The 24,896-nt window shown below is 43.0% G+C and overlaps 1 protein-coding gene across 1 annotated transcript in view; it reads right to left on the reverse strand.

Moving 5' to 3' along the window:
* Positions 1-24,896, reverse strand: part of LOC129841398 (F-box only protein 41-like) — a 113,642-nt gene that overhangs the window by 64,850 nt on the left and 23,896 nt on the right. The window contains exons 3-4 of the mRNA XM_055909658.1: positions 9,001-9,888; positions 8,333-8,562 (exon numbers count right to left, since the gene is read on the reverse strand). Coding sequence (XP_055765633.1) covers positions 8,333-8,562; positions 9,001-9,594 — 824 coding nt within the window. The 5' untranslated portion in view covers positions 9,595-9,888. The remainder of the gene's footprint in view (positions 1-8,332; positions 8,563-9,000; positions 9,889-24,896) is intronic.

The following is a 24,896-nucleotide window of genomic DNA, read 5'->3' on the forward strand; positions in this document are numbered from 1 at the left end:
AGACAGTCGTGAAGAGGGCACGACAAAACCTATTCCCCCTCAGGAGACTGAAAAGACTTGGCATGGGTCCTCAGATCCTCAAAAGGTTTTACAGCTGCACCATCGAGAGCATCCTGACAGGTTGCATCACTGCCTGGTATGGCAACTGCTCGACCTCCGACCGCAAGGCACTACAGAGTGTAGTGCATACGGCCCAGTACAGGGGCCAAGCTTCCTGCCATCCAGGACCTCTATACCAGGCGGTGTCAGAGGAAGGCCCTAAAAATTGTCAAAGACTCCAGCCACCCTCGTCATAGACTGCTCTCTCTGCTACCGCACGGCAAGCGGTACCGGAGCGCCACGTTTAGGTGCACGAGGCTTTTAAACAGCTTCTACCCCCAAGCCATAAGACTCCTGAACATCTAATCAAATGGCTACCCAAACTATTTGCATTGCATCCCCCCCTTCTACGCTGCTGTTACTCTGTTATTATCTATGCATAGTCACTTTAATAACTCTACCTACATGTACATATTACCTCAATTAACCAGTGCCCCCGCACATTGACTCTGTCACCGTTACCTCCTGTATATTGCCTCGCTATTGTTCTTTTACTGCTGCTCTTTAATCATTTCTTACTTTTATTTCTTACTTTTTCTTAAAATTGCATTGTTGTTTAAGGGCTTGTAAGTAAGCATTTCACTGTTGTATTCGGTGCAAGTGACAAATCAAATTTGATTCGATTTTCTCCCACTGCGCTTCCTCTCACCACCATTTACACCCAGTGAAATATCTGTCTAATTGTTCTATCCGTGCTAGTAGTAGTAGCAGTAGTGTGTGAGGAGGATGCAGACATTTTGTTTAGCTTGCTAGCTAGCTCTGTTTAATATGAATGACATCGTATGATAACGTTACTGCACTTTTACATTCCTCTGAGACGGGTAAAAGTACACATCAAGTTATTTGATGAAGCAAATGTTAGCAGTGGCTCCACCACTGGCTGTTGTCTTGCATGCAAAAATTCGTGAGTGTATAGACCAAGCGAAATCAACCCTTTAAAATGTCTGTACATGCTTGTGAATGGTTGCGTTATTCAAGACTGTAATATACTAGATGAAGAGTCGCTTGCGTCGTTTGCATGTTTACTGGCTGACGGCTATGATGATATTCATGAAAAATTTAACCCGTAGAGCTGGAACAGCAGGTCAACTATGTCCCCGATCCTCTCTCTCAGCATGGGACATTCCATTGCTAATGTAAATAGAAATGTTTATGTACATGTCACTTGAAATGACATCGTTTCAACGCTCTTCAGTCTGAATAAGCCCCTAGTTGCCCTGCTATCTACTACTACAACAAACCCCTGTGGCTTTCCTCTCATGTCTTTTGACCTTCGTGTCAGATCACAGCAAAAAGAGATTAATGACTCTCCCATCCAATCAACTGCGTAAACACTGCATGAATAGCCAATCATCACTGCTCACACTGACAAGGCCCAGGCTATTATTGGACTACTTTGATTTACCCAATCAAAGCCCAGCGCTGGCATTACAATGCAAATGACTTGGGCAATCTTCTGCCTTTACTTGATAAGATCATAGTGGGTTATAAAAAGAACATCCCTCTTCCTGATTTCCTGGCACCATGAGTTAGCTTAATGAGTTGCGAAGCGCATTTATATATATATAAAAATGAATAAATAAATAGTAATTATGGCAGGGAGCGTCTTAAGAGAAAAAAAATGCCTTGGTTTTCAACTCCGATCTGTGAGTCTATTAGCACACACACACACACACACACACACACACACACACACTCTATTAGAACCGTGGCGAAACATTGAAATTACTGGGATGGCTTAGCTTAACTAGGCAGGGTAGCCTAGTGGTTAGAGCGTTGGACTAGTAACCGAAAGGTTGCAAGTTCAAATCCCCGAGCTGACAAGGTACAAATCTGTCGTTCTGCCCCTGAACAGGCAGTTAACCCACTGTTCCTAGGCCGTCATTGAAAATAAGAATTTGTTCTTAACTGACTTGTCTAGTTAAATAAAGGTTAAAAAAAAATAATAAAAAAAAAATATATATCACTTTCAATTTTTGTCCTGAGGCAAAACTGTAGTTGCGTAACCCTGGAATTATTTATGTTATCGCAAATTAGTCTAAAATAGCCTATTTTAGGCCTATAGTGGCTGACTGTGTTGAGGAAAGAAAGAGGATGTTACTCTGCTTGCCTATTCTATAATGGTGGAGTTTTGATTGAATATAATAACCATAGCGTTTGACCTCTGTCATTGCCAACAAAGGGTATATAACAAAGTATTGAGAAACTTTTGTTATTGACCAAATACTTATTTTCCACCATAATTTGCAAATAAATTCATAAAAAATCCTACAATGTGATTTTCTGGATTTTTTTTCTCATTTTGTCTGTCATAGTTGAAGTGTACCTATGATGAAAATTACAGGCCTCTGTCATCTTTGAAAGGGGGAGAACTTGCACAATTGGTGGCTGACTAAATATTTTTTTGCCACACTGTATATTAGGCCCATATATTTTATTATTTTATGTGGAAACCACGTGCAAAAGCAAAATTCCCAATACACTAAAATGATAATTTCATACGACAACTTGTACACCTCCCATCACGCTCAGAAGAAGCAGCGGCCATCTTTTAGCCGTGGTCAACTACACTGCAGAGTCATCTTTGCGGCTTACCCTGAACATTCAGTCTGTGATACGCTTTTTCCATCTCTGCAGCTAGCCTACATTTCAGTCAGAAAGACCTCACTGTTGAGTTGCCAGCTTTTCTTCCAAGCAAGGAGAGCCAACGGATGCGCCCCAAATGGCACCCTAGGCCCTATGTAGTGCACTACTTTTGAGCCAAGGACCATAGGGCTCTGGTCAAAAAAAAGTAGTGCATTTTGTATGAAATTGGGGCCCTTGTCAAAAGTAGTTCAGTACATAGGGAATAGGGTACACCACCAATGTCTTTGGCATAGCTGACTAAGTCAAAACAACTCGGACAAATGGTAGTTGTGTCTATGACCGTTGTAGAGGGTGCCTTAGCGACGGGATATTCATCCCTCTTACAATGACGACATAGTCACTTGGCAGACACACACTTTATACAAAGCAAGTTAATGCATGCATCTAAATAAAGAGGCTGGAACAACAAGATCTTGAAAAAGAGAGAGAGGTAGTATGTCAACCAAGATAAACCAAGGAAAAACGTATTCTTTTTTTAAATACAAAACAAACTTTAAAACCTTTCAAATTTGAGTCTTAGTACCACTGTGTTGGGATAGTCCCATCTCATAATGCCTGAGATGTTGGACTTGGGCCTCCTCTCTCATACTGACACTGGCAGGCTGGGTATGTGTGTGTGTGTGTTTGTTTTTACTATCCTTGTGTGGACCAGAAGTCCTCACAAGGATAGTAAAATAAGGACAATTCGGACAAGTGGAGACATTTCGCCACTCCCCAGGAGGAAAAAGGCTATTTTAGGCTTAGTGGTTAGGTTTAGGGAAAATAGGATTTTGAATGGGAATCAATTGTTTGGTCCCCACATTAAAGCCGTGTGCACACTGTGTGCATGTGCTTATTGGTATCTCCGGTGCTATGGCAGTAATGTGGCCATGATGACATCCCAGGCCTAGCTCTCTAGACAGTATCTATCTATCCGTCCGTCCGCAGACAGCCAACATATTGTCTAGCCCTGATAAGCAGACTAACTGCTGAGTCACAGGAGGGAGTGGTAAGGATAAGGACAGACAGACAGAGGAAGGGGTTGCTTTAACATCCTACACTGATAAGCAGACTAACTGCTGAGTCAGAGGAGGGAGGGAGGGAGTGGTAAGGATAAGGACAGACAGACAGACAGAGGAAGGGGTTGCTTTAACATCCTACACTGATAAGCAGACTAACTGCTGAGTCAGAGGAGGGAGGGAGGGAGTGGTAAGGATAAGGACAGACAGACAGAGGAAGGGGTTGCTTTAACATCCTACACTGTGCAATGATGCTCTGTGTGCCTCTTCTATTAACGTTCCAATGCGTCACTAATGCTCGCCGAGCTAACCGTACAATGCCAATCCTTTTTATTTTGCTTCGTTTAAAAATCAGGGAGTCCCCATTGAGACCGCTGTCTCTTACAAGGGAGCCTTGCATGTACAATTTCATAAAAATACATCAACAATCAAATACAATATAAAACAAATAACATACAGCGCGACACATATTGGGCAAACATAAATACACCCAAAGCCATCAACAACAAAAAAACACGTTCTTCATGATAAGAATCCTCTGTTCACTGCCTGAACTGCCCTTGGGACACTGAAGTATCTATTCAAAATGTATTGGCCCAGAGGAGGACTCTTTGAATTTGAATTCGACATTTTGAACATTGAGATATTAAATAAATGATCGAGAAGAAGCATAGAATAGCAAAAGAGACTGGGTTTTATGTCAGAAGTTAATGGTTCTCTGTTGAAAGACAGACGGCTTTGGAATGTGTTGGGTGGACGGGAGGAGAGCAACGTGTTGATACAGGGGAGACAGATGGACATCTGTGGATTAGGTGAAGGAGGGGGTTGAGGTCAGGAGGTGAGGTCAGATCCCCTGAAGGGAGTGATAAGGGTTTAGTATCCTGTTACCCTCTTCCTGTCGAACCATAAGATGTAAGGATTGGAGAGAAGGAGGAGTGTCTTAGGTGGGATATATATATATCTGTGATGGGAGAAATGTTGGGTTCTCTGAATTACAGCTGTACAGAACCTTTGGGAAGAATTACACTTGGTTAAAGCTTATCTAGTGTCCATGAGTTATTTACTCTGAAAAATAAGAACCTAACAGATGTCGTTGTCGGCAGGATTCCCCACAATTTGTAGTCAAACCATAGAGTCCAGATCAGTGGAGCAGAGCTGGCAACAAACAAGGTAGGCTAGTTCCGATATCTAATATAAGTGAAGGGTAGGTTCCATATAGGATAGGTTCCTGGTGAGGGTATTTCCCCTGCGAGATCTGTAAAAAAAAGGACAAAAGTCCCAGTTGCAGTGGCTTTTTTGTTTAAGACGAGAGTTCTAGAAGATAGTGAGTTAAAAAAACTAAAAGATAGGATATTCGAACACCGTTTGATGTACGTGTAGCAGCAGTATCAATACGGAGAGAGGTTGGTTGATGCCCTATGGGGAGAGGGCGCGGTGAGAGATGAGGTGGGTTATCAATAATAGTGGTACTTGAGGAAGTACTGGAATAGGACAAGTCCTGTCCGTATTCTCCAGTAATAAATTCGCCAGACGCTATCGGTTCTAATACAAAGTGTTAAGTGCCGTGACCAATTCATGATTATCCGGGGAAGTGTGGAGTGCCATCTTAGAACATAGTTAATAAAAAGGTGTGTATTATAGACGGGAGTGAAGAAATCTAAAATACCCTGAACACGGTCGGGAGTGTTAAGGGAATAATAACTATTGATATGGCGACAAAACGGACCAGTTTCTCCCTGTAATATAGAGCTAGCAGAGTTTAATAAAGCCATGGAAGCGCTGAGAGAAGCGCACAAGCGTTCTACCAATTCGGCTGGAATATGGGAAAAATGAGAACCTAACAATGTGAAGCAAGAAAACTGAAGGCTGACTTACTCAACTCTGTAGACACCAAAGGAGTCATTTTAAATCTTAACAGTGAAGTTCGGTAAGTCGGAAGCTTGTAAACAAAAAGAGCGGGATGATGTGATCTACGTAACTTCGAAGAAGTCCGGCCAACCTTTTGGTAAAGAATACAGTGATGAGTAATTAAACTGTCTCAGCGATAAAACAAAGGGCGCTAAGAAAAAAACAACATCCACGGGTTTAAAAGTAGAGGCAGCTGTACTTTGATAAATACTTTCACCCTAATTAAGAACAGGTTGAAAGGTTGACTGCACAATCCGCTTCCTGCCGACTTAAGAGACAATATCTGTCTGTAAAAAATAGCCCACTTTAAATCTTAGTTTAACAAGCTCATTCGTATGTTTTATAAACTATAAATCATTATAGAACATCCGATGATTGAGGAAAATCTTACTCACAAACAAACCCTAAACTGAACCACCTTAATAAAGTGTGCCAGCTTTTCTCACATTCCCCATTCGCCCCTGAATGAATTAAGTGTAATGACTATGCCTTGTTGAAGTTGCCCCAAACACAGTAGGCAGGGTGGTTTGAGCCTATGTGATACTGGTCCAGATTGTCTCCTATTGGTCAGAGGTTGCTGTCCAAGCCACCCTTCAGCTTGACTGGCCAATGAGCATGCTGAGGCACTGAGTGACATGGAGACAGCAGCCAATAGGCACGCTTCAGGCACATAGTTATGGAGACGGCAGCGAGGCCACATCTGGAGGACTGGACGTCCACAGAGAATCACACCATCAAAAGAGAGAGAGCGTGTGTGGATGGAGAGAGAGAGAGAAGAAAGAGAGGAGAGAGAAGAGGGAGAGAAAGGAGAGAGAAGGAGAGAAAGGAGAGAGAAGGAGAGAGAGAGTTAGAGAGAGAGAGAGAGAAAGAGGAGAGAGAGAGAGAGAGAGAGAGAGAGAGAGAGAGAGAGAGAGAGAGAGAAAGAGAGAGAGAAAGAGAGAGAGAAGGAGAGAGAGAGAAGGAGAGAGAGAGAAGGAGAGAGAGAGAAGGAGAGAGAGAGAAGGAGAGAGAGAGAGAGAGAGAGAGAGAGAGAGAGAGAGAGAGAGAGAGAGAGAGAGAGAGAGAGGAGAGAGGAGAGAGAAAGGAGCGAAAGGAGAGAGAATGAGAGAGAGAGAGAGAGAGAGAGAGAGAAGAGGAGAGAGAGAGAGAGAGAGAGAGAGAGAGAGAGAGAGAGAGAGAGAGAGAGAGAGAGAGAGAGAAAGAGAGAGAGAAGGAGAGAGAGAAGGAGAGAGAGCGAAGGAGAGAGAGAGAAGGAGAGAGAGAGAGAGAGAGAGAGAGAGAGAGAGAGAGAGAGAGAGAGAGGAGAGAGAAAAGGAGAGAGAGAGAAAAGGAGAGAGAGAGAAAGAGAAGGAGAGAGAGAGAAAGAGAAGGAGAGAGAGAGAAAGAGAAGGAGAGAGAGAGAAAGAGAAGGAGAGAGCGAGAGAGAGAGAAAAGGAGAGAGAGAGAAAGAGAGAGAAAGAGAGAGAAAGAGAGAGAAAGAGAGAGAAAGAGAGAGCGAGAGAAAGAAAGAGAGCGAGAGCGAGAGAGAGGAGGGTAAGAGAGAGCCTCATACCATCCATGTCAGGGTCACTGTTCTGTTTACCCTCAGAGTTCAGCCATGCATCAGTAACACTGACACAGCTGTGGACAGCTGTGTGAATGGGGAGAGAGACCAAAGCACCCAGCAGCCATCATCAGCTGTGAGTTATCCACAAGGGTCCAGGCAAACACACATTCACACATGGAGTTACGGACACAAACATCACAAACATTAAAGTCAAACAATGTGATGCCTCCTGACTGTTTGGCAGGAAAACCAGGGTCCAAACCTTCTCGGTATGTGGCACTAGCAACAGCTTCTGTATATTGGCTCACTTACCCACAAGGGTCCAGATAAACACAAACTCATGGATATCACAGCCACTAAGAATATACTGTGAAGCTAAACCTGTACAGTATATTGTCTGACTCACTTGCAACAGTAAAGAGCTACTGTGGGTATATACATGAAAGGTTTATAGTAGGCCTCTATCATCAGACTCGCTGTTTGTGGGTGAGCTCATACTGCTAACAGTAAAGCAACAGTAGGCCTCTATCATCAGACTCACTGTTTGTGGGTAAGCCCGTAGGGATGTGCCGAGAAGTCGGACAAAACAAGCATCTTAACAGATATAGGCAATTTTCCTACGATTATGATCCACGTATTTTTCCGGGTTGGCAGCGCGCAACTTTCAATCAAGTGCACGGTGCTACATGGTCCAAATGACTCAACTGGCTAGTTAGCCTGTCTGTAAATAGAAAGGCGGGCTGTACGTTGATCCTGCTGCACTGATTCGACAGAGTATTTCTCCGTCCACACGCTTCACTTGCATATGAACCGCCCGTGCACATTCTGACTGAGTAACAGCAAACTTTTCTGCCGGGCCTGCTGCAAGTTGAGGGACACACACACACACACCTTTTTGGTCTATAAACCTGCAGGGAGATGAGGTATTTTGTCAACATCTACTTAGGCATAATTAAACTCTTTTGCTTTTTACAATCACGAGTATCATCTGTTTCCAACTATCATCTGCCAATTTACAGATCCGATTACGATTACAAGTATGGCCAGATTGGCACACCCCTATCCTACTGGTAGCAACCGTACAGCTACACAAGGCCTATACAGTAAAAGCAAACCGCCATATTGTGTGACTCACTGTTGTTTGTGGGTGAGCTCCTCCTCCTTGCTGACCAGGTCCTGCTTGAGGTTGGCCAGCATCTCCACCGAAACGTCCACCTGGCGGGAGAGCTCCGACGCCTTGTCCTCCAGGTCCTGTTTCTCCTGGCCCAGCCGCTCGCTCTCATGCTTGGCCCGCTCCAGCTCGCCGCTCTTCCTCTCCAGCTCCGTCTGCAGCCGGCCCACGCGTGCAGCTATCTTCTGCTCCACCTGCAAATGGAGGAGGGATTTTGGTTCCAGTCCAGTGGTGGTGATGGGAAGTACTTTTTATTTTAGTTTGTTGGTACATATGTAAAATACAGGAGAAAAAAATATTCTGAAAAAAGGGGAGAAAATACCCCAAAATATATATATATTTTTTTTTACTTTTCTCTTCCAAAGAAGGGTAGTGATGGGAAGAAATGAAATAAATCAGTGTTTCCCAAACCTCTTCTTGAGTATTCTCATATTAGTATTCCACATATTAGCATTCTAGAACAAGCCTGATTCAATTAATGAGCTTAGTGGGCTTGGTGATAAGTTCACCAAATTAATTAAGTGTGGTAGTACTGGTATATATTATACATTGAATAAGTGGAATGGCTCGAGGGTACTCAAGGAGAGGTTTGGGAAAAACTGAAATAATTAAACGTAAATGATTACCATTACCTCCTCTGAGAGTTTCTCCAGCCTCTCGTCCAGCTCCAGACGCTCAAAGGCCCTTGCCTTCAGCCTGGCCAGACCCTCCTCATAGGCCGCCTCCACCGCGCTCGCCGCCACATTCGCCGCCACCGCCACGGCCGTGCTTTGGTTGCTGTGGGAACCGTGATGGTCACCGGCTGCACTCATGGCTTTCTTCACAAAGATCTCCCCCAGGGGGAACTCTACATTGGGGATGTAGCGAGCCGCGGCGTTGGACGTCGTGGACAAACCGCTGAGGTCGTCCGGACAGGGAAGCTCGCGGCACGGGAAGCGACGCTCCTTGAAGTCCCTGAAGGCGGAAGAGCGGAGTTGAAGTCCGTCAAAGGGGTCGTTGTTGTTGCTGCGGTTGCCGCCGGGGACAGAAGGAGCGAGGAGAAGGTCTCCGTCGGCCACCAGGGGGAGTAGTGTAGCGGCGTCACACACGCTGTTGGACTTGGAGAGCACGTAGAGCGTCTCGTAGGTATGGCTGTACTCCAGGTGGGCGCGGAGGGAGGACAGCGACCGGAAGCGTTTGTGCTCCCCGCAACGAGGACAGCGGTAGGGCAGGTCCAAAGAAGCCATTCCGCGAAAGGCCAGCGGGGGGGCCCTCACGCGCCACAGCGGCGCCGACACGCCGCGGGCTTACTACTCACCGAGTACTGGGCGGATCCTCTCATGGTACAGAAATGGTGGTGGTGAGAGTTAGATGAGGGTGACAAGGATGTCTGAGGGAGGCGAGAATTAGACCAAAGGCCATTCACGCCATCACACATACTGGAAGTCTGACACACACAAAAACCCGCAGATTCACAATCTTCTTAGGTTGTTGATTTGTTCCTCGTCACCGTTACTTCTGCCTCACCATGACCTTTGGCCCTGAAAGAAACAGCGAAAAAGAGTTTAGGACATTATTTGCATTTCTTACAGTTGAAGTCGGAAGTTTACATACACTTAGGTTGGAGTGATTAAAATGAGTTTTTCAACCACTCCACACATTTGTTGTTAACAAACTATAGTTTTGACAAGTCAGAAATAGAACAGCAGGTCCCAGACGTGCCCAATGGGATTGAGATCCGGGCTCTTTGCTGGCCATGGCAGAACACTGACATTCCTGTCTTGCAGGAAATCACACACAGAACGAGCAGTATGGCTGGTGGCATTGTCATGCTGGAGGGTCATGATGCTGGCCTTCTAGGCAAAGTTCCCCTGTCCAGTGTCTGTATTATTTTGCCCATCTTAATGTTTTCTTGTTATTGGCCATTCTAAGATATGGCTTTTTCTTTGCAACTCTGCCTAGAAGGCCAGCATCCCGGAGTCGCCTCTTCACTGTTGACGTTGAGACTGGTGTTTTACAGGTACTATTTAATGAAGCTACCAGTTGAGGACTTGTGAGGCGTCTGTTTCTCAAACTAGACACTCAAATGTACTTGTCCTCTTGCTCCATTGTGCACCGGGGCCTCCCATTCTTTCTATTCTGATTAGAGACAATTTGTGCTGTTCTGTGTAGTGAGTAGTACACAGCGTTGTACGAGACCTTCAGCTTCTTGGCAATTTCTCGCATGGAATAGCCTTCGTTTCTCAGAACAAGAATAGACTGCCGAGTTTCAGAAGAAAGTGCTTTGCTTCTAGCCATTTTGAGCCTGTAATCGAACCCACAAATGCTGATGCTCCAGATACTTAACTAGTCTAAAGTAGGCCAGTTTTATTGCTTCTTTAAATCATAACAACAGTTTTCAGCTGTGCTAACATAATTGCAAAAGGGTTTTCTAATGATCAATTAGCCTTTTAAAATGATAAACTTGGATTAGCTAACACAACCTGCCTTTGGAACACAGGCATGATGGTTGCTGATAATGGGGCTCTGTACCCCGATGTAGATATTCCATAAAAAATGTGCCATTTCCAGCTACACTAGTCATTTACAACATTAACAATGTCTACACTGTATTTCTGATCAAATTGATTATATTTTAATGGACACATTTTTTTGCTTTTCTTTCAAAAACAAGGACATTTCTAAGTGACCCCAAACATTTGAATGGTAGTGTATGTTTTCTCAACAACAGGTTATGGTCAATAATATCAAAGGCTGCACTGAAATCTAACAGTTCTGCTCCCACAATCTTATTATTATCAATTTATTTCAACCAATCATCAGTCGTTTGTGTCTGTGCAATACATGTTGAGTGCCCTTCTCTATAAGCATGCTGAAAGTCTGTTGTTAATTCGTTAAGAGAAATAGCATTGTATTTGGTCAAACACATTTTTTCCCAACATTTTGCTAAGAGCTGCCAGGAAGCTGATAGGTCTGCTGTTAAAACCATTAAAGGCCGCTTTACCACTCTTGGGTAGCGGAATTACTTTGGCTTCCCTCCAGGCCTGAGGACAAAGACATTCCTCTAGGCTCAGATTAAAGATATGACAGATAGGAGTGACTATAGAGTCAGCCACCATCCTCAGTAGCTTTCCATCTAAGTTGTCAATGCCAGGAGGTTTGTCATTATTGATCGTTAACAATAATTTCCCCACATCTCCCACACTAACTTCACAAAATCCAAACTTGCACTGCTTTTCTTTCATTATTAGTTTTTTTATATGCATGAATACAATTTCTCACTGTTCATTGTTGGCATTTCCTGCCTAAGTTTGCCCACTTTGCCAATGAAGTAATCATTAAAATAATTGGCAACATCAAATGGTTTTGTAAAGAATATGCCATCTGATTCGATGAAAGATAGAGTTGAATGTATCTTTCTGACCATAATTGAGAAGGTTTTGATTAAAGTATTTCTGTCAACCCACAAGACAGTCATCACATCGACCGCTAGTGATGGGCATTACGAGTCTTTTCTGTGAGCAGGATCATTTGGCTCCATTCACCTAAAAGAGCCGATCATTCGGCTCTCAAACGGCTCTTGGTTCAGTGATGCTGAGAACGTGAACTAAAACCATGAATAAATGGTCAATCTCTAATTTAAAGCCTAAAACAATGAGGCTCTCTTCTCACTAGATGGTAATTCCTCAGCGCAGAAACAATCACCAGATAATGTTTTTATAATTTATCTGCAGATGAGATGTCTGGAGCTCAAACAACAATTACATTTACATTTAAGTCATTTAGCAGACGCTCTTATCCAGAGCGACTTACAAATTGCAAAGTTCAAACATATTCATCCTGGTCCCCCCGTGGGAATTGAACCCACAACCCTGGCATCGCAAGCGCCATGCTCTACCAACTGAGCCACACAGGACAACAATAGTAAAAGTACGCAAATCAGAGAGTCAAATGGACATCTTTCACATATGGGATTTGACGTTCACCAAAAAGAGCCGTTCAAAATGAGCAGTTTGTGAACAAACGACTCATCACTACTGGCTACACACGGAGTGATAGACAAACGCCCGCACCACACAGACAAAAAGGGGCAATATTGCTGGAAATTAATTGGCAGATAGTGTTTTTTTTAAGCCAATAGTGGCTAACCAGGGGTGGGATAATGTCAAATGTTGTGTTGACTAGATAGGTGGGAGCTTGCAGTGTGTGATACTTGTGAGATTTGTTTATGACAGTTTGCGGCGGAACACGTGAAAATTGCATGTACTTTGGGAAATGTTTGGCGAGCTACTCATAGGTGGGCTACGAGCTACTGGTAGCTTGCGATCGACCTGTTGGAGACCCCAGATCTACTGAATCATTGTAGTAAAATTCATTTGAGTTTTGTATAGTTAAGATCTAGCTAAAGCGGTGGCCACCAACCTTTGAGTCAAGATCTCTTTGAGTAGAAATGCAAGCTGAGATCTACAGTACAGATCATTTATTTGTTTACAGGACAAAAACGTAAGCCTATGCAACATTAACCAACTAAAAACAGCTTTGTGCAGAAGGCTATAGGCCCAGTACATTATCACTGCATATTGGCTATGTTTGAATTGCCCTGCCATCGTTGTCCTTCTCTTTCCATTTTAATTGTAGGTATTGGACACTGGCAATAGCATCGGTTGGTCAGTCTGAGGGCAGGGAGGGGAGTAGCGGTGAGGCTGCATCTCACCCTTCCTCCTCTCCCGCCCTCCGCTGAGAAAAGGGGACACAGTCTTCCAGCTGACGGCGAAACTCAAGTCGCACTGCATTATGTCTGCCTCACGCTTCAACTCATGTTGTTACTCTTATGACCAGAGAAAGTGAAATATTCCTCTATATAAAAAAGACAAGCCTATAATAATAATAATAACAATGCAAGCTTATCAGAACCCTGCGCATTCATTGCAGCTGGTTGTAGTGTGAGTGGAGTTAGGGAGAATGTGCATTTTATGGTTTATAGAAAGTGTTGACAGTGCTGAATAACAGCATCAACGTGAGCTGACTCAAACAGCAGCACTTTGCTATATTTGTTGAGTGTGTCTCCCGTCATGGTTTTAAAAAGTTTTGTCATCTCACAGTATCAACTTTACTTTGCGTTCGAGGCTCCTTTTTACAGGCTATGGCTCAAGGAAACTGTGCAGATTCGGTGATCTGAGCTATCCGATTGGCCAGCTGTAGGCCTATAGGTGCACTCGATATGCTCTCTGGTCATGCCGGGTAGGCGGAGTTCTACCTTCAGACACATAAAATGGGAACACTTTGCCGTCCTGGCGCCAAGGGCTGCGGAATCAAGTTTGAGTTTATTTTAACAGGGACAGTGCACATTTATCAATGTTTCAGTAAAAGTGCCGGTTTTAGCCAGCCGGCTAATTTTCAACCGCAGTCCCTGGGCAGGTTATTAAAAACAATTACAATATAGACAATCATTGAGCAGTGAGCACACGCAGAGCAACATAGGACAAGCAAGACGTAGCATACAGACAGAGCAACATAGGACAAGCAAGACGTAGCATACAGACAGAGCAACATAGAACAAAAAACAGCAAGACAAAATTCATAAAAGCAACAAAGTGTTTTCACACCTCACAAGCTACAGACAACATGGAAAGCGGCAATACACAGCTAGGGATTATGTTCACAAATCTGATTGACCTTTAGCCATATCTTCATGCATTTTGTGAAAGTGTGATATGTGGTGCAGTTATGTGTGTCTGATGGCAGTGTATTCCAGACATGGGAAGCTCTGACAGAGAAAGCGGATTTACTAAAGGTGCTTTTCCTTAACTTTGTGATAGGGGGCAGCCTTTTCACTTTTGGATGAATTGCGTGCCCATAGTGAACTGCCTCCTACTCTGTCCCAGATGCTACTATATGCATATTATTATTACTTTTGGATATAAAACACTCTGAAGTTTCTAAAACTGTTTGATTGATGTCTGTGAGGATAACCGAACTCATATGGCAGGCAAAAACCTGAGAAAAAATCCAAACAGGAAGTGAGAATTCGGAGGCTGGTTGATGTTCAAATCATCGCCTATTCAAATCCCTGTAAGATATGGATCTGTTTGCACTTCCTACACTTCCACTTCTTCCTAGTCTGCAGAATGTGGAATGAAGCCTCTACTGTGATGTTGAGCCGGATGGGAGGTGTTTCAGTCATTGGTCTGGCAGAATGCCAGTTCCTGGTCACACGCGTTCCAAACGATATCGTCTTGCTTTCCATAAGTTCTAGAGACACAAAGTAATTCTCTGGTTGGAACGTTATTGGATAGTTATGATAACAACATCCTGAAGATTGATTCTCTACTTAGTTTGATCAGTTTATTTGACCTGTTATATAACGTTTTGAAGTTTCTGTCCGAGTTCACCTGCATCTGCGCGAGCGTTTGGACATGTGCACTAAACATGCTAGCAAAAGTAGCTACTTAGACATAAGTAATGGACATTATTGAACAAAACAACGATTTATTGTGGAACTAGGATTCCTGGAAGTGCATTCTGATGAAGATCATCAAAGGTAAGGGAATATTTATGATGTCATTTCGTATTTCTGTTGACTCCAACATGGTGGAGAAATGTTGTTATATCTGAGCGCCATCTCAGATTATTGCATGGTGTGCTTTTTCCGTAAGTTTTTTTTTAAATCTGACACAGGGGTTGCATTAAGAACAAGTGTATCTTTAATTCTATGTAAAACATGTATCTTTCATCTAAGTTTATGATGAGTATTATTTGACGTGGCTCTCTGCAATTTCTCCAGATATTTTGGAGGCATTTCTGAACATGGCGCCAATGTAAACCGAGATTTGTGGATATAAATATGCACATTATCGAACAAAACATAAATGTATTGTGTAACATGATGTCCTATGAGTGTCATCTGATGAAGACCATCAAAGGTTAGTGATTCATTTTATCTCTATTTCTGCTTTTTGTGACTACTATCTTTGGCTGGGAAAATGTCTGTGTTTTTCTGTGGCTATGTACTGAGCGAACATAATCGTTTGGTGTGCTTTCGCCGTAAATCCTTTTTGAAATCAGACATGTTGGCTGGATTCACAACATATGTAGCTTTAATTTGGTGTCTTTCATGTGTGATTTCATGAAAGATGGATTTTTATAGTAATATATTTGAATTTGGCGCGCTACATTTTTTCTGGCTTCTGGCCAAGTGGGACGCTACCGTCCCACATATTCCAGAGAAGTTAAGGGAACTATACAGTCACCTTTAATGGCAGGCCTTGTGGATCTGCTGGGATATGTTTGGGTTTTCTGTTTCACAAAAATACTGAGTGGAGGGGGAGCCAGGCCATTTAGAATCTTGAATACAAGACATGCGTCGGTGTATTGCACAAGATTTTCCCAACTCAGGAGCTCATGCTTTCTGAGGATGTAACAGTGATGATGGCTATTGGGCTTCCTATCAAGCACTTTGAGAGCCTGTTTGTAGACAGACTGAATAGGTTTTAATGTTGTACAGCAAGCTCGGGCCCAACTAGTCAAGCAGTATGTTAAGTGGGGGAGTATCATAGATTTGAAGTACAATTTTGCTACCTCTGTAGTCAAACAATTTCGTATAAATCGGAAATTAGCTAGGTTTAATTTGGTTATCTGAATTACCTTTTTCACATGATTTTTAAAAGAGAGGTTGGAATCAAGTATGATGCCAAGGTTCTTAAAATCAGATACCACCTGGAGCTTCTCCCCTGACACATAGACATCTGGCTCAGTAGCATCTGTTGCCCTCTTTGTGAAGAACATGCAAACAGTTTTTTTCACACTGAGATGCAAACACGAGTTACTGAGCCACTTTGTAACCTGGACCATTACAGTAGTGAGTTCTTGTGCAGCTTGTTGTTTGCTCTTTGCATGCACATATATCATTGTATCATCTGCATACATTTGAACTTCAGACCCAGTACAGACAGAAGGCAGATCATTAATGTACAGGCTGAACAGGAGGGGCCCCAGTATTGACCCTTGGGGCACGCCCACATCATAGCTAAGAGTGGGCGACAGCTCATTGCTCACTCTGACACACTGAGTTCTGCCTCCAAGGTATGATTTCACCCATCTCAAGGCATCGGGGGAAAAGTTGAACTTGGACAATTTTGTGATGAGAATCTCATGGTTAATAGTATCAAAAGCCTTCCTTAGGTCCAGAAACACAGCCCCAACAACGCCTCCTTTGTCCACCTTGGACTTCACATTTTCCAGAAGAAAGCAGTTGGCCGTTTCTGTGGAGTGTTTCGCTCTGAAGCCAAACTGCATGGAGTGTAATGTTGTTGTTGAGGTGGGCAATCAGTTGTTCTGCTACACACTTTTCAACAACCTTTGACACCACAGGTAGTATACTAATGGGCCTGTAGTTACTCACGTCAGCAGGGTCGCCCGTTTTAAAGATGGCCGTTATTATGGCCGACTTCCATACCCTTGGAAACACCCCGAGACCAATAGATGTGTTGATGACCTTAGTAATGAGGCCAATGAGTGACTCTTTGGTAGTTTTTAAGAAAGGTAGAGTCCAGCCCAAACACATATTTGGCTTTAGAGTTCTTTAGTGAGCTAATCACCTTGTTCACCTTTGACTCAGAAACCTCCCTTATGATGAAGACAGGTTGAGTGTCATTTACTAGCACTGAGCCCAAAAAAACAGTGGAGGGGTTCTGTGTCAGTACCCTGACAGAGTCAATAAAGTAGGAATTGAAGGCTATTGCTATTTCGACTGCATCCTGTGTTAGATTGTTATTCACCATGATTTCTAGTCTTTTTGCAGTGTTACTATGGTCTTTCCCTGTTAACTTTTTTAGATTCTCCCAGATCAATTTAGAATTTCCCTTTGCTTCACCAATTATCTAAATAAAAAAAGTTTGCCTTGGCCTGTCTGATTTCTTTCATCACCTTATTTCTCAACATGGTAAACCTACATCTGTCATGCTCCAATTTTGATCTTAGGGCTATTTTTAGAGCAGAATCTCGTTCTTTCATCAATTTCCAGATTTCTCCATCTAGCCAAGGAAGAGTGCTCTTTTGGCCAGGTTTGGATTTGATTTTCTTTGTCTGGATTGTGGATAGAAAACCCTGACTATCAGCTTCCACATCTGTATAGGACAAGAGATCATTCCAGTTAATTCCCCTAATTGCGTTTTCAAAATAGTTTAATTCACTCTTAGGTATTCTTAGTTGATCCGGCTTTCTAACAGTAGAGAGGTTAAACCTGCTCTTTGACAGCTTCCTCGCTATAAGTGTCAGCATCAAACCGCAAACACGAAACAAATGAAAAAAATAGGAATGAAAGGCTTTGTTGTTTTTTAAAATAAATGTTTGGTGATTGACTAGGAATGTCTCAGAGATTGACCAGCTGACCATTCACAGGTTTCCCAAATAACAAATCTACATCTCAGCCCTCAAAGGGTGCTTGTTTGAGTATGATGTTTGTTGATGCAATGTGCTGCAGAGTCAATGCTGGAAACAAGAACAGGCAGCACAGCTTCGTGTCCCAAATGGCACCCTATAGGTCCTGGTCAAAAGTAGTGCACTATATAGCGAATAGGGTGCCATTTGAGACAACAATAGTTTTAGAGGGGACAACTGACAGGCTGAGCTCATTTTTAGAAACATCTGACATTTCAGTGACAAGGTCGAGGCACTGCCAAGGATGTAAATTGCTGCTGAAAGCCCTTCTCTTCCCCTTCAATGCATTGGCTTATCAGTTGAATTATTACCTTTTGGCTAGCAATAAAATATAGAACGATAGGATCGAAAGATGTCTATCATCCCCAATTATAGATCAGAACGATCAGAATATGATTTTGTTAAAGCTGTTCCACTAGACAAGCCTTATCCAATACATCTCCATTCAACTAATAGCCTACAAGGCTAATTCGATTATTCCTATACATATCAACGTCAATGTATAATGGTTTTATAACAGCTAAGTGACCCCAGAAACACACAGACCAGACGGACACTGCCCGTTATAACAGACTCAAGTAGTGGAGAGCAAAGGAAAAAAAAAATCCCCCCCAAAAAATGAAAAACATAGAAAAATATATTTAAAAAATCCAAATTAGAAAAAAACTAATTACAGAAAGTATTTATCTGCCCCTTTCCCCTGAGCGCATTCTCTTACGCTGCCGCTCACGTTCTCTTGCTCTATCACTCCCTCACCATCTCTTGCTCCCTCTCTCCCACTTTGTACGGTGCATTCCGAATGGATAGACATCGGGAGTGGAGAGGTAAACATTGAGCCTATTAGTCTGTTTACCACCGTCCTCGCTCGCTACATCTTCAGGGCAACCATGCTAAGTCGCTAACAATGAAGTCTAGAGGGTCGTCCCAGGCTGCATGTCTGGCACAGTGGACCGCCTTACCCCTGGTGCCACGGTCAAAGCCTCACAATTCTGCTCACGTTGTCCTCGCCTCACTCTACCCGTTTTTTTTCCCTCTTTCATCTGCCCTTCCCTTGCAGGCCTTTGATTCCGGATTCTGCCTGTCAAAGTCATCCCAAAACTAGCCAGGTCCGGTTGACAACGACCATTGGGTTTGGCCAGACAAAACAAACAGAGCTGGGACCCGGCTTATTCCAGACAACGAGTGTTGATGAACACAGCACCTAAAGTGTCAAAAATAATTCTGACCAAGCAGGTCAACTCTGATCCCCTTCCTATTTAAATGAATTCATTTAGGTCTGAATATCAGTCAGTCAGTGTGACAACAGCAGGCTACAACAGTACGGTCCATGCTAATGGAATTTAACTGTCCAGTGAGTCCACCCAGCCATCTGCCAATTAGAGTTTGGCCGCAGAGCGCGAGCAGCTGGGCGGCTGCGGTGAACATCACAACGCCGTAGCCCGCTGCCGTCAGGGCAATTAACCTGAAAGTGGCCTCCCGAGTGGCGCAGTGGTCTAAGGCACTGCATCGCAGTGCTAGCTGTGCCACTAGAGATTCTGGGTTGGAGTACAGGCTCTGTCGCAGCCGGCCGCGACCGGGAGACCCATGGGGCGGTGCACAATTGGCCCAGCGTCGTCCGGGTTAGGGGAGGGTTTGGCCGGCAGGGATGTTCTTGTCTCATCGCGCACTAGCGACTCCTGTGGCGGGCCGGGTGCAGTGCATGCTGACACGGTCGCCAGGTGTACGGTGTTTCCTCCGACAGCGGCTGGCTTCCAGGTTAAGTGAGCATTGTGTCAAGAAGCAGTGCGGCTTGGTTGGGTTGTGTTTCGTAGGACGCATGGCTCTCGACCTTCGCCTCTCCCGAGTCCGTACGGGAGTTGCAGCAATGAGACAAGACTGTAACTACTACCAATTGGATACCACGAAATTGGGGAGAAGAAAATAATAATAATAATAATTTTAAAACTGAAAGTGATGCCCCTCGCTTAATTGAATCCAATTAATTCTGCATGGCATTTGGTTGGTTTTCCAGCAACTATTGTGGAGTCCCCTGTATCGTCTGATCTAATTAGTGAAGCACATTTAGCTTCGGCGCAGAGAGAGATTGTCTGCTGGGCTAAAAAGGTCCAGCATGTGAGACATTGAGGTCAGATACTGTATAGGTAGTGGGTACTTGTACGGAGTAACAACGAGAGACTGATGGGTTGGAGTTTCAGCTAAGTCGGACCTGACCATATTGATTGTGGAATTGACTGGTGGCCTAACATTACTGTCCTGACTCATGACAAAACTGCATATCATTGAGTGAAACAGTGTTGCTTCCGTCCCTCTCCTCGCCCCTACCTGGGACCCGAACCATCGACAACTGCCTCCCCCGAAGCATCGTTACCCATCGCTCGACACCTCGCTAACTAGCTAGCCATTTCACACCGGTTCCATGAGCACTGTTAAAACCACATTCAGCTCAAGTGCATTTTTTAAACAAACCTAAGAATTGATGCTAAATCTATTAAGCTTATAATGGAGATGTTTGAACACTTAAAATCCTTTAATTGTGTTGGCCACATCTTTTTTTGTTATCATTTGGATAAATGCCACTGCAAACTACCATCATCCCTAATTTCAATACGTGGTTAAAAAAATACAAATAAAAACTCAGCCACATTACAAAAAAGTCTTATGAGGATCTGTTAATAGGAGAGAGCAACATTAGCTGCTTGCACATTAGAGTGTGCTGCTGCCATAGAGATGAGCCCTCCCCACACAACCCCCTGAAGGGCCGCTAAACTTTAACTCACATATTACAGCACTGACAAATCTTCATGATTCGTGACTCTGAACATTTTGTGGGCGGCACGGGCGACCTCTAACCTCACCCTAGCAAAATAGCTCATCGGGTTGGCATGTTTATTTCCCCTTGAACAAATTGCTTTCGTTACGATTAGCATGTTAGCTTGTGCTGCTTTAGTGGCTCTGCCACAGACGAGCATGACGAGTTGGACAACAAAAAAATCCCATCAGCGTGACTCTCTATTCAATAGACATGTCTTCCAGACACGGATCCTGTGCGTTACAGGTCTGAGACCCAGCGAATTAGGCAGAGTAGGCTTTTAGGCATTCAGTGGAGGGTGATTAGGCATGAGGGTCTACAATGCCTATTAACATGCCAAGCAGGCATGATAGTAAACCTAATAGCCTGGCACAGACACATCCTTTCTCAGGTCAGAAGTGTTCTCGTACACCAGTGATCCCGAGACCAGTCCCTGATTCAAAAAGTGTTTGTTGTCTTTCAAATAGTTTTGAGTGTTCATCTAAGCTAGATGAACAGGGTTTGCACTTTTGGGGACTATTCTGTTAGTTCCATTGCTGCCAGGTAAGCGCAAATCAATATCAAACGTTTTTGAAAGAAGAAAAAAATACACAATTTGAGGTAGTGTGCACTTTCTCGCATGGATTTAGCAAAATAGTGGAAACTCCCACCTTCCAATGCACACCATTTCTATGCTTTTAAATCCATGAAAGGGAGCGCCCAAGGGCACACTTCTGAAATAAGAGTGGGAAATCAGCAAGAATGGGAAAAGCACTGCCAGAGTGTACCCGCTCATTAAACCAGGAAGGCCGTGGTCAGAGACGATAAAAGACACAACCCAGAGAGATGTAATTGGCCAATTGGGCGGGAAGGAAGTGAAGTGGCTTGTCAGTCACGTGTCACTTCCTTTGACTGGAATGCATTGGCGTCCCCCTGGCCTGCTCTCACAGTATGAACTCACTTGGATGTACTGCTGTAGAGCACATACACACGTGCCACGCACGCACGCACACCCACACAAACACGCTGGTACAGTTCACCCTCACACACACTTTTGCTTGACAAAAATAGCCCATCTAAAGCAATAACTGACTGTGTACACATCCAGTTCCAAACAGAACAGGAGACAGCACATCAGATAGCTTCATCTCTAATGACACCACAGGGAGATCTTGTCCATGCAGCGTTTACCTCAGTCAAGCATAAACAGACTCAAGCTGTAGCCCACTCACTGCCTGCAATATCCCCCACCTGCCTGCCTACAGTACATGGAATAGTCATATACACACACTCACACACAAACGCACGGGTTCAAAGAGTATTCGATATCTTTCATATATTTTAGCTTCAACAGGTATCTCCAGTTTTGTTGACATTTTGCAGTTGGTGATGTTTCCAAGCACATCGAGTTTTCCTTGTGCAACTGAATCAATGGAACAGTCCCAAAAGTGCAAACCTCACTTGGCACTTCAGGCAGGTTAAATACGGTATATGAAAAAAAACAAATACTATTTGAACCCAGGTCTGGCTGAATGGTATACTACTGTTAGGGCTGTGATGTAATTGAATAGCCATATCCCTGACTGTTATGGATGAAGAGATTGTCATGGAAATAAATCAACCGTAAAAAAAAACTTTGAAATTGGCCTACATTAATTTTAGTATTTATTTTTTAATTCACTTTATTTTCATGTAGATAAACTTTACCTAATAGCTCGAGTTTTTACTAATGCTTATAAGCAATTGTTTGGCCAATACCTGGCATGGTATAGTTTGATACAGAATTAATTTTTAGACTATTCAAAGCTGATCAGGCCCGTACCAGGCCGATATGCTGCCCTAGGCGAAGAAAATAAAAATAAAATACGTCCTGCCCTCGTATCCCCGCAAAGTAGAATAGTATAGGGTATGCAGTGTCGGCCCGCAATGCACTGTTATGAATGCCCAGGTCGTAGACTGCAGTTTGTAAAACATACAATTTACCATTAATCCCTGTAATTTGGTTGCATTTATTTCTGCTAATGCATGTATTAATTACGGTAATTTACCGTTGCATTCTCTGAGTTGAAATGTTATTTGCAGAGTTCACAACTTGCTACACTTCTGAGAAACAAGTATTGGTTAATTTCATATCATTTACACGCTCCATGTGAGCAATTAGCATGTGTCTGGTTTCTCTGTCCTGTTAATGTTGACGGAGCGCACACGCCTGAACACGCATAGAAGTACCTGCCCTGCGCTTCTCAGTGTTTTTTCCTCACCTCACAAATTAGAATAGTTCCTCACAGTACTTGAAAATGATCATCAGCGTTGCAGATAAATAGGCTATGGACATGTTGCGTGTATTTGTTTCTATTTCAATGATTGTCAACTTCATCTTCATACTATAGCATAGCTGTCCCCTTCATACTTTCCTAAAAAATATTTGCTCGTGTCTGACACGACGCTGTTGGCTTTGATTGACTGGTGCTTTTACTGGGGTGTGCGTGTGTGAGTTTGCGGATTCTCTATAGGTCTATGTCCATTCAGAAAGTTTCCTAAAGTAGCCTGTCTGGACTCCATCTCTTTAATAAAGAATTGAACGCTCCTGTCATGATTTAATCTTGTAAAAGGCCTCTCAGTAGCTAAGATGACATTATTTATTTCATTACGGCGTCCTCTTGAAGAAAATGTTAATGCGACTGCCATCGAATGACCGCAGCAGCAGGGTGTGTGACGTTATGCGAATATTTTTTGGTAAAAGTGAGAGAAAATCCTTCAGACTTAATTTGGATGGTTTTGTGTCAAAATAGGATCTGTATTAAAAACAATGATATGCAGAAAAGCCAACAGACAAGGTAGGCATATATCTTTAGTTTGACTCCATTGATGTTGTGTCAATACAAAAATGTGACAGATCCTCTCCAAACTGGCATTTCTTCATTTGTTGATTACTATTTGTAAGTAATAACCTGAATAATAATAAAATACCAAGATAATAACGAAGTGTAATGGCTAGTTTCGAATAGGTTTTTATTAAGAAGCATATCCATGTAAACACGGTTGTCGGTGACCGTGTACATTGGCCTGGCAAATTACCTTAACCTCAAATTCCAAGACCGTCACAGCCCTAACTACTGTATGCCTGTGAAAGGCGATCTCCTCATTCACACACACAAATCAAATCTATTTATATAGCCCTTCGTACATCAGCTGATATCTCAAAGTGCTGTACAGAAACCCAGCCTAAAACCCCAAACAGCAAGCAATGCAGGTGTAGAAGGACGTGCAAGTCTTGTGCAAGGCAGTACAGTACAGCATTGATCTACAATGATATTTACTGTATCAGACGTTACTGTATTTTACTGTAAACTATAAAAATAGAGTCGCACACTCCATTTATAAACTCCCAGTAATGTTGGTGATTTTATAAATAAATTACTGGGAGTTTATATATGGCGTGTGCGACTCTTTATTTTTATAGTTTAGTCCCCGTTAGTCAGCACCGCCACACAAAATAATTTGTCTGGGTGTGCGCAAGCTCATGTTTTTTATTGTATCACTTGTCCTCATGTCTACACAGCATTGAAACGGTTTTGTTCTAACTGACGACATTCCGTTTTTTGTTTCCCTGCCTGTCCTGTATGACCCTACTGTGCCTAAACTCAGCTCTTCAAGTCTGGACTAGGACTTCAAAACAATGAAGGGAACCTTTAAAACAGAGATATAACGTTTAAGAGAGCCTTCCCTGGCTGGCAGGCAAACTGTAACGGTCTCACAAAACCTTTTTATTGGTGTCCGTTTCTATTCAGGCTTCCAGACGAGAAGGAAGCAAAATGGAAATGAGACAGGATTAACGCCAGGTCAATTACGCCATAAATGTCCCGGTGAAAAAGAGCAACACAGTTATTCGATTAAAATGGTTTCAGCCAAGGTTTTGAGCGATTAACGTTCAGATTGGTTGCATCCCAAATAATCCCTATATAGTAGTGCATTCAGCTTGGGTGGTATACCATATACCAGGGTATTTTGAAATACCCACGGTATGATCTTTAATACCGTCAATATTAAGGCCAGGCACCACAGGCTAATAGAGATTTTTTTCTTTCTTTTAGTCTCATCAGACTGAAACTTTACCACTTGAAAGTATACATAAATACAACATAAATAAATACAAAATACATAAACACAACTTGTATTACAAGTTTAATATATAATATTAAAATATGCAAATGAGACAAAACCTCCTTTCACATGTGCTAATTTGCATATTATGAGAATCTGTTTTTCAACACATTGCTTCAAATCAGTTTATCAAAATATTGTATTTTCATGGAATTATAA

This window comes from Salvelinus fontinalis, chromosome 42, assembly GCF_029448725.1.
Source record: "Salvelinus fontinalis isolate EN_2023a chromosome 42, ASM2944872v1, whole genome shotgun sequence".
In the NCBI taxonomy this organism is placed as follows: Eukaryota; Metazoa; Chordata; class Actinopteri; order Salmoniformes; family Salmonidae; genus Salvelinus; species Salvelinus fontinalis.